Consider the following 11,103-nt stretch of genomic DNA (forward strand, 5'->3'; position numbering starts at 1 on the left):
TAATCGCGTCACAAATTGTACGACAAACAGTAACAATTCGATTTTTACGCCAAGTTGCGAAGCGCCACTCGTCTGTTATATCATTTAGCGACACTGCTCGGGCTACCTAAAATATATATATCTTGTTCTTTTTTTTTTTTCCTAATTCTGTCTAAAAGGACACTCTCCTTTCGTAGTGGTAGATGATGTAGGGCCGCACTCAATACTCGAAAATTCTACTTCCTGAAAACCCTAATTTCTACGTCTCCTCCTTCCGCAGCAGATCGAAATCTTGATCAGGTATTATAATGTTAAATTTTTTTTTATCCTTTTTAATTTTTTTTAATATTTATATTTCAATTATGTCGTTGGTGTTATGTTTTAGAAGAAATGAAGCGAAAGCGTGGAAGGCCTAAAAAATCCGTCGTGAAAGATTCAATTCCACCTCCTCCTCCTCCAGTGAATGCAGATGAAGCAGTGTTTTTGAATTTTGTTGGTCAGAATGTTAATGAAAATGTCAATCAAAATGAAAATGAAAATTCTGAATCAGTTGAACTTAATAGGAATAACAACAACAAAAAAAAAGATAATAATAATAATTATGATAAGATTAGTAATAATAATTTTAATCAACTTAATGGTGACGATTTGGAGTTTACTTCATCATCATCATCAGCATCTTCTTCTTCTTCTTCTTCTTCGAGTGAAGAAGAAAGTGATGAAGCGTCGTTTAATGTTTCTGATGGACCAGCAGCGGATAGGAGAGTAAAAACAGTAGCTAAAAGGCGCGGTAGGCCTAAGAAAGGAGAAGCTTTTAGAAAAGGTACAAATGCTAATGCTAATGTGAATGCTGCTGCTGCTATGGTTATGTCATCTAGAGGAGGAGGAGCGAACTCTAATGTTATGTCATCTAAAGGAGGAGGAGTAAACTCTAATGTTATGTCATCTAAAGGAGGAGGAGTAAACTCTAATGTTATGTCATCTAAAGGAGGAGGAGGATTCAGTTCAATGAGTAGGAAACAATTACCTCAATTAAGTAAGAAGCCAGTTCAGGATCCTCGGTACAATAAGAAAGCATTGAATGCTTCTTTAGCGGTATGTTTGGAGATTTGCTGAGTTTTGTTCTGGAAACATCTAATGTGATTGTACTTGATTTTCGTTATAATATGTATATATATATATATATATATATTTTGGTGTTTAGGTGATTAAGAAGGTGATGGAAATGGATGAGGCTGTACCTTTTAACTCTCCTGTGGATCCTGTTGCTCAGGGAATACCTGTAAGTGTTAATTGATAATTTATGTATTATTAATAACGTGTTCAGTACCTGCATTACTTGTGGCATATTCAGGTTGATAGTGTAATATGTATTTCATGCATACTTTGTAGGCATACCGTTAAAGAAAGCATCAGGAACTTGTTATCATACTCTCTTAAGTTACTTTGTGTGCGTATTGATTGTTTGATTTCGTTGTTGCATGGGGTAATTTGTGGAGCATTTGCTGATATCTTGTTTTGTGGTTCATTTTTGGCTTTAAACTGGTAAGAATAAGCAACAGAAACACTTAATTTACTGATGCTTTAGATTTGGGTATTCAACTAGTCTGCTACCTAAATGTAGACCTGCTTAACACATATACAAGCTATTCTATAGATAGGATAAAAAGAAAGAATGGTACTTGCTGTCTCCTACCTATTGACTTTTCCATTTCTCACAAATTTGGATAAGAGACTGTACAAAAGATTGCATTCTGTGACGTGTGGGTGGATTTGCCCTTTGTTTTTGTTCCACGATCTAACAGGCTGTTTGTGTACCTTATCTTCTCTCTGCTCTTTGCCCCTACGCTAAATTACATGGAAAGCAAGAGGAGTTTTAGACAAATGACAGATCATATTGTCTATCTTTCCTCTATGGTGCCAAATTTCATGAAGTAATTATTTTCTGATGTATTGTGAATACTTTTTCTGTCATTCATATCGGATTGGACTAATGGCAGCTTTATCACTAATAACATGAACTGATCTCTCTCTTCTCTCTCCCTCTCATGTTGGCTGGCTGGGGGTGCGGCAAGCAGGATTATTTTACTGTCATAGATACACCAATGGATTTTGGAACAATATGTAGCAATCTTGAAAATAGTGTGAAGTACATGAACTCAGAGGATGTTTACAAGGATGTAGGATACATTTGGGAGAATTGTTGCAGGTTCAACAAAAAGGGCGACTATATCATGTACTTAATGAAGAGGGTGAAGAAGAAGTTTATGAAATACTGGGCAGCAGCGGGACTAAGTGGTGAGATTCTGGCGAAGCCTAGTGGTAATGAATTTATGATTATGCTTTTTTACGTCTTTGTTGACTTGGCTAGTGCCCCTTTTATAGCATTACTAATGCCTATTCTGGACAACAATTTTATGCAACTAGTGTCTTGCGTGTAAATTCATTTAAACCCAGTTGCCTGTCAAAAAGGGGAAGACATGAAATATTGTACATCTTGTTTTGGTTATTTAACAGAAAATAATAAGTTTGGTATTTAAGGTTAGTTTCAGGACCTAATTCTACCTTCACCACCATATTGCCTTTTTCTTCTCCTTTTTATTTAAAAATAGAAATTCTTTTTTGTTTTGCTTATGGGTTTCCATTTAGTTATTGCCTGGCCATGGTGCTTTAATTATTATATTTTTTAAGGTTGTTTGTGATATCTCATGTTTGGCCTGTTAATTTATGATTATTGTGTCATGAGTAGCTTTTACACTGAAATTTCCTGAAGTATTTAGAAGACATAAGTTTGGTTTCTTTGCATACAGTGGTTTCAATTACACAAGAACATATGTTTCTCTGACATATTTTCTGTTTCTTCCCCTGAAATATGAGCTAACTATTGGATGCAATCTGAAAATATTCTTTTCAAGACAGTATGAACCCAGTCCTTTGTCCTCTCTTTTCTTGTGAAACAAATGGTTTTTTAGTAGGGCCAAATAAAAAAAAGTTAGGAATTTATCTTTTATTTATGGAAGTTCTAGGCATTCCATATTTTATTGTTCTTATTTTATTGAAGAGATTTTTAGGAAGTTAATTTATGATTTATGAAGCTAGGCCACTATCATTAATTTAAAGAGGATGTACTTTCTTAAGACTTTAGCCTGATCCTATTGGAAAAATGAAGTGCTAGCTCACATTCAACTTCTTATTCCGACTGTCTCTGTTTTACAGAGTCCCACTGTTTCTGCTGTAATTTGTGAGCATGGTTATTAGTAATGCTTGATTGATTTTTTTATTCCTTTTTGGATTGATGGCTAAGAGGAGATAAAAAAGTGTTGACTTGATGACTTCACCTTAAAGCTAAAGTCTAAGTGTTGAACTAATAGCTTGATAGTGTCAAATTCAAGTCCACCTCTAGTTGCTAGATAAATTGGTTGTATTCTTTCTGAATTAGTACACCTTTAGGATAAATTTGGAACAACTTTGGACATTTTAAGTACTGACCTGATAAATGGATTTTTTTGTAGTCCTTCAACTCGTGAAGAATTTAATGTAATCTTTGAGCTCTTTAAAGATGTCCTGTAACACCCTAAATGCAGGCATTCAACCATGTGGCATGTGTACATTCATTTTGGATCACTATAGAGTGATTTTATAAGTTTCAAGAGCCTGATTGAGAAAGAAAAGAGAACTATGTAGAACTCCATAATGGCCATGAACGGTTGCTCCGGTAGTAGCCAAATAAGGAATTGAGGTTTCACTACGATGCAATTTTCTTAATTATGGATTACAGTATATAAACATGTCAATTACTATTACAGCATATAAACATGTCAATTTTTCTAGTAATGTTAAGAAAGGATAATATAATATCCTCTCTTCTCTGTGTTTGTTTGTGTATGTGTCTAACTGTCTCGATATTATTCTCGGGTCTGGATGTTGAATGTTAGTCATGATGTTAGTTGTGTTTGTATGTTTTGCAAAAAATATCTTGAATTTGGGAACTTTTCTCTTTAAAATTTTTGTGAAAAAACATTATTATCTAATATTCAGTTGGCTAGTTGCAAATCTTCTAGAAATTGATTTTTGAGATTTGATATTTATAGGGGAAATGTTTTCATCTGCTGAAGAAGACCTTAACCCCCTATTTGTAGGCTTGGATTTATTAATTTCAATGGAAGAGAAATTATACCAAAGAACAATCGGGATCAACTGTAGTGGTTGGTGAAGTGGAGCTAATGGGGTTCTCTTCTTTCTTTTTGGTGAGTTTGTAGAAGTCCGCTAGAAATGGAAATTATCTTCTTTGAAAATGGATTATAGTTTTCCTTTCGGTCAGGAAAATGCCGTTGACCAACTTTATTATGTTTTTCTAGCACTGAGATGCAGAACTCTTTTATTGACAAACTAGTTTTCGTAAAGCAGATGGAGCCTTAGCATTTTTATGATTTTTCACTTTTGCTCCACTGAATGGAGAAGTGGGTTATATTTGTTTGATTTCTAGGTGCTTCTTATATCTGTTATTTTAGAAAGCAGCATTTGATTAACTAACAAAAAGGGAAAGAGAAATTGCACATTCATTTGTGAAAGATCTCCTTTTTGATTCATCAATTACAATAAAATTTTGCAGACCACCTTGTCTCTATCATTAATTGCGCCGTAGACACCAACTATATTATTTTCATTACATATCATTGTGGAACTTAATAGATGATAATCCGGAGTATAAATTTGTACTTGTTATCTTGCATGCACACAGTAACGTATACCTATACCATGACCATTTTATATCTTTCTTCATGTGCACTTTCATATTTGTATAGAATATGTTTTGGTCTTCTAATCTTGCATGCATGATTTAACTATCTAATTTTTGACATGTAAATTATTAATTTTCTTTTGTAGGGAATTCTTACTTGGCACCTTCTAGTAATCATGCTATGAGGCACAGCAGACATGAAGCAATGTCTGTGGTGAACCATCTGGTTAATCCCAATCAAATGCAGCATGCTAGATTTGGCACCAGCCAACCTCAAGTACCCCTATCAAGCTACAACCTGCATTATCAGTCTCATCAGCCTCAGCCAAGCATTGTACAAGGGCCACAATTTTCTCAGATTCAGGCTGGTGTGGATACTAGTTATACAGGTTTGCCTCAAGCAACAATAAATATGAGGTTCATACTTATGAAGGTCGTGCATATGTTTCGAATTAGGCCTATTATTGCCGCAATTATGACCACCTTTTAATCTAGCTAGGTATCAAGTTTAACAGACTGTCACCTAAGACAACTTCCTTATTCTGTATTTATCTCTATATATCAGCTGAATATTATCATTACTGTTGTTTTGTTGTTGTTATTGAAATCATCTAATGTAAGATCTTAAATTACCTTTATTTTGCATAATCTGGTAATGAGAAAAAATTATCCAATTAGCATTGAGAGTCATTTGCAATTTTTTTTAATTCTTGCTTTCTTCCCCAACAAAATGAAAATTAAGATACAAGATTTCCAAGTAATTAGCCATGGACATAAAGGCAGATGTTAGAATACATTCCAATATTTCAATGCAAATACACCTTTTTCTTAGAGAGAATCCTGGTGCAGTCCTTCTGTAACTTCTATTTGTTGAGATTCACAACTTTTTACTTTTATTTTGTGCTTCTAATAGCAAACAACTTTCCCATCCTACTACAAGAAGGAAAAAGAAAACGTGAAAGATAATGACTAATTTGAGAAAGATATAGCCTTGGATCTAGTTACTTTCTTTATATCTGATGGTCACACAGCTATATCATGGGGGAAGGGGATGTAAACATAAATGTTATCTGCCTTCTGCTTCTGTGCCATCAGGGTTGGATCAGGAGCTATTTATGGTTGTTGGAGGCTTTGATTATGGTATTTGGCAATCCTCTTCCCTCCCCACCTTGCATCTTTCCCTTCTCCTTTTTTGCCCTCATGTGAAGGTGTATGAATGAATTGAAACCAAACTAAGAAATGAAAAACAGAACTTGTTTTTACAAGGTACAGATTTTATCTGCAACTGTTAACCATTAGCTATTTTTTCTTGCAGGACATCTGCCCATGCCAGGACCACCTGTTACAGTCCTTAATATGGAGCGGAAAAAACACACACCTAGGCACCCAATTGTCCCTATGATGAGTGGCCCCCCAACACATTCCCATCAACAACAACCCCAACCAAGCTCATGTTATTTATGGCAGTCACAGCACAGCACGGGAATGCCACAGCCATCTCATTCGCATATCGGTGCAGATATTAATAATGCAGGTATGATGCGTCCATATTGTTATTATTGAGAAACTATCCTTTTCTGCTTCAATTCCTATAGTTCATTTATACTTTTATCTGTTAATTCTGTGATATTTCTTAAACTATTTCAGTTGGCCCCTCTTTATTTTTTAGGACATCTGCACCTCCCTTCTATGGATGGTCCCATGACATATGATGGATGTGTGCCTAGGTCTTCAATGGATCCTATGCTTAGCAGCATCAGCCAACCACAACCCCAACCCCAACATCACCTGCCAAACCACCGCCAAGCCAGTGAATCACACCAGCCTCAGGTAACCATTGCACAGCCTCGGACAGCCATTGTGCAGCCGCAGCCCTCCCAACCACTGGCTAGTGCAGACATTTCCAGTTCAGGTATATCCTTGAAGTTAATAATATTGTGGATGCAAAATTTTCCCAGTGCTTGGTCTGCATGCATCTCAATTATAGTTAGAAGTCGTGAAAATGGAAGTATCAAGAAGTCGGTCTCAATAATATGAAGGGAAAGGTCTTATGTACATTGTTAGGCAAAAGTTTATCTTCCCTTTCTCTTTCCAGTTTCCCTGTTGTACTAGTTTTTTGTTACTACCCTATTAATTCTCATTTTATGTTATTTTTTATGTGCGATGATCAGGCATGCCACACGCGGATGCTGGCAAGAGGGAAAGAAGACATATGGATAGGTACTCTGCAGGCCCCGGGACAGAAATTGCTTTGGTCTCGGGCAATTCCCTGCCTCAGCAGCCCTCTGCAAGCCACAACCACATGTATAAGTCAGAGCACTCTGCGCTTGGGAAAAAGAGGAAGGTTCGAGGTCCCACTCGGTGCCGCCTTATGTGGGATTTGCCTGAAGGTGAGCGGATATTTATTCCTATCAATATGCTGGGGCAGCCTATTGGTCCTGAAGCATCCAAGTTGGCTTCCTTCCTTGGTACTGTAGCACGGGATGGTAAGATGGCACCACTTAATTTTTTGGACTGGTCAGCAATGCCTGAAGCAAACAAAGAGGAGATGTGGCAGTTTGTGCAGGTATTCAGAAATGACTTTTCTATCTGTGTTGAAAAGGATAGGGTGAGATTAGGTCCTAAGAAGTAAAAAAGAAATAGGAAAAAATGTCTCCTTCGTTATCTTAATTTGCTTATTTTTATTTTTTAAAATTTTTGTTTAGTTTTAATTTTTTTAATTTTTTTCTTATGGTTCTTTTATTCCTGTATTGGAAGACAAAGTTTGAGATGGATCCCATATGCAAGAGTTGGGTCTTGAAGTCTCTTGCATCAAAATGGAGGAACTGGAAAGCAAAACTGAAGGCGGATCATTATAACCCTCATGCGACTGATGAAGAGCGTCTGAAAGACTGTAACAAAAGAGTCCTCCCTGATCAATGGGCAGCTCTTATAGCCCATTGGAACTCTGAAGAGGTGCAGGTATGTGCTAGCAAATGGCTATGGCGATTTTTATGTTACTGTTTAGACATTCTTATGGGAACTGGAAGCATGATATTTTATTTATGGCCATTTGTAGCTACGCTGTGCTAAGAATAAGGCCAACCGTGCAAAGCAGAAGAGTGCCCATGCTGCAGGCTCAAAGAGCTTTGCAAGGATACGAGAGGAAGAGGTAACCTATACTATATGATATATACTATAAAATGCAAACATAATCCCTTGAATCATTGTTCTTCATTTGTTGATAGAATGCAAAGAGGTCTAATGGGAAGGAACTTACTAGAGGAGAGCTATATATCCTGACCCGTACACGCAAGGATGGACAGCCTGTGGATAGCACAGCAGCTGAAATGATAGTATGTTTTAGTTACTGGAGTACAAGCGCACTATACATCTTATTACTGAACTTTTCTTTGTTCTTGATTTGATCAGTAAATGTACTTAATAAACTGAATACTTGGATCTTCAATGCAGGCAAAACTTCGGGAACATGCAACTCAGAAACAGCAGATTTCAGATGGAAGCAATGACTGCGCGGATACGTACTGCCAGGTTATGGGAGAAGACAAGCGTAGCCATGTACGTATGTATGGGTTGGGTCCCAGCCCTTCTGATATTTATGGCCGAAAACCTAGCCGTAATAGTCTCATGAGGATGGCTATAGAGGCCAAAAGATCAGCTAATGAGGAGGTAAGCAAGATGTTGAATAAGATGGAAGCTATGGAGCAGAAGTATGCATCCTTGGAAGCCCAGATAGCTAGTATGTCTACAAATTTGCAGAATGTCATTGACAAGATGGATGCCTTGAGTTCAAAACAGGTATCTATAGGTTTTTCAATTGGATAGCTATAGTATGTAGTTTGAATTCAAAACAGAATCTCACTGACAAGATGAACTACAGTATATTGCTTTTTGCTCATAACATTAATTCATCTTGATAGGTTCCTAATAATGCTGCTGAGGATTCACTGCAGGCACAAGTACACTCCTCATCATCAAGTCATGCAGTGGAGGTGATAACTCTTCTTCCTGGTGCCCTATAGTTATAGTAGCCCCATCAAATCCACTGTTGAGTAAAACTCGTTTAATTGACATTTTTCCCTAGGGTATAAATCATCCTAAAATATGTATTCTAGGCACGAAATCGTAATGAACTATGAACTTTGAAAAAATGTGGACTAAACGTTTTTTTTTCTCTTTCTAAATTAGCCCCTACCATATAACTTGGATGTAATTTAATGATCATATCTGCATGGCTTAAAATTTTAAGTTTATGGTTGAAATTAGGATATCTGTTTTAGTACCCGTAGCTTTACACTGGCCCAACAACTTTACTGGAATGCTTTTCTACAATCCCTAAAAATCCAGGTCCCAAGTTGGTAGTAGCACATTACTCACGTGGTGATCACTATCTATTGATTGTGAGTTAAGAAAATTCATAATTTCCTTGCTAAAAAATGTGATCAGATGTTCTCACGTTTTTGTGTCACAACTGATGCAAGATTGTCCTTTCAGTATATGACCAGACCTTGTGGATGTCAGAAAGCCATGTTCTAATATCAGCATTCATATATCAGCGCTTTACCATTTTAGAATTCCAAGTGGTGACTCTTCCAATATTTCATAGTCGTAATGGACATGATCTAAAAGTGCATTTCTATTTAATGTTTATAAACCACATAATTTTAGACCTAGATCAGCTTCGTTTCTAATTAATTTGGCACAAGCAGAGGTAGGACTGGTTATTTTTTATACAACCAATTTACGTGACACGTCCAAGACATGCAGCTAAGCGGGTTTGAGTTTAGGTTTAGGATAAACAAGTTCAAGTTATAAACAGGTCAATCCATTTATGACATGCCAAAAAATTAGGTTTAAATGGATTGACATACTCAACCCATTAAAGACACGAGATTGCACGTTTAATTAGTTAGATTAATATGTATTAAAAATTAAAAATTGTAATGTTTGATATTTCGTATTAGATGTTTCTAAAATATAGGTTGTAATGCAAATGTGAATACATGCAAACACACATGTGCATGCGCACAGCTTTAGAGTTTGGAGTGGAAGATGAGTTGGTGAATATGCTCAAAACTTTGTGATCTCCTTTTTGTTGAGGAGATGGGATGGCCAAAGGAGGCAAAAAGAGTTGTGTTGATGAGAGGGCATAGTAAAGATAATTAGGCTAAGGTGCGCTGGCCACCCACAATCAGCAGTGAAGCCTAGCTCTAGTTAAGGGTGGTAATTGCCCTCTTTATTCTTTTGAAACAAAAAAGAAACATCTTTAAAGTTTATATATGAATCACTTGTGCCCTTACAAAATTGTAGTTGCTCCCCTTTATTTTTGTAATAAGAATGTTTGTCATTTTCCCTCCCTTGGATTCAAGTAATAGCCTAAACATGGTCATAATTTTATTAAGAACTCTCCCCTATTCTGCTAACTGGTCTCCCACTTGCTCCAGTTATTTTTCCCATTCAAGGCGAAGTGGACTGGTTTAGCTGCCCCATTGTTGCATGTTATGGGGACTTGACTTTGGGTTATTCACTTGCTTGCACCATTGGCCTCTGTTTAGACTTCATGACATTTTGGAACACTTCTACTGGTGTTGGTTTGTTCTTGCTGCTGTGCTTGTTGTGCCTTTATATAGGTCATAATATTTATCATTACACTTTCAGTTACAATAGGTTATACATTGTCTGGCGAATACCTGATGCAAGATCCCAATCAATTATTACATCAGTTCATACTTTTGCAGGTTGACCATAGAGAGGAGGCGTGATGCTCAATGGACCTTCTTTAACTCGGGTTTGGATTCTCTGTCCCTATTCCTATCCTCTATTTGAGTTTATGTATTTGATGCATGATATTATTGGTAGGCTTGGTGGATTGAACCTGTTTCTTTTGGTCATGTAGCTGAAACACTAGACAACTTTTTATGTCTTTTGCAACCTGTAATCCGAGTGTAGGCGTGAGTTATGATCATGGCTGGTGTTAAATTGCCAGTGGGGAGTTCCCGTTCTGCTGCACGTAAGCTGAGGAAAGTTTTGGGTCTTTTCTGTTAAATAATTTTTCATTTTTAATGTAATTGGTACTCTTTTCTGTTAAATAATTCTTCATTTTCAGTGTAATTGGTAGTCTTTTCTGTTAAATAATTCTTCATTTTTAGTGTAACTGGTAGAGTTTTTCTTCACGTTCAGATGATGTTTTTGGCACACCATGCTATTCTCAATGATGGTTTCGACCCATTTGGTTAGATTCTCTTAACCTTTAGATACTAAAATAATTGGATTTATTTTACTCTTTAGTTCATACAGTTTTCTCAGAAAATTGATCTCTTTTTATAATTAATTTACAGTTTAACTTAAAATATATGTTATGAAGTAGGATATGACTCCTAATT

The 11,103-nt window shown here is 36.4% G+C and overlaps 1 protein-coding gene across 5 annotated transcripts; it reads left to right on the forward strand.

Annotated features, from left to right (window-relative positions):
• The first annotated feature begins 135 nt into the window (after positions 1-135).
• LOC8263283 lies at positions 136-10,899 on the forward strand. Of its 5 annotated transcripts, none has more exons than XM_015723722.3 (16): positions 136-279; positions 365-1,074; positions 1,184-1,261; positions 2,058-2,301; positions 4,867-5,109; positions 6,036-6,254; positions 6,390-6,632; positions 6,892-7,286; positions 7,478-7,681; positions 7,779-7,871; positions 7,948-8,055; positions 8,174-8,518; positions 8,641-8,712; positions 10,165-10,350; positions 10,459-10,508; positions 10,617-10,899. In XM_015723722.3, exons 2-14 carry the CDS (start codon positions 370-372, stop codon positions 10,231-10,233), a joined length of 3,018 nt encoding a protein of 1,005 aa, XP_015579208.2. In that variant the 5' UTR covers positions 136-279; positions 365-369; the 3' UTR covers positions 10,234-10,350; positions 10,459-10,508; positions 10,617-10,899. The 5 variants fall into 5 exon arrangements, with proteins under 5 accessions (XP_015579208.2, XP_015579210.2, XP_048232176.1 ...); XM_015723724.3 differs by having other exon boundaries at positions 2,058-2,277; XM_015723723.3 differs by having other exon boundaries at positions 146-279; positions 368-1,074.
• The last annotated feature ends 204 nt before the right edge of the window (positions 10,900-11,103 follow it).

The sequence above is a fragment of the Ricinus communis genome, chromosome 6 (assembly GCF_019578655.1).
Source record: "Ricinus communis isolate WT05 ecotype wild-type chromosome 6, ASM1957865v1, whole genome shotgun sequence".
Lineage (NCBI taxonomy): Eukaryota > Viridiplantae > Streptophyta > Magnoliopsida > Malpighiales > Euphorbiaceae > Ricinus > Ricinus communis.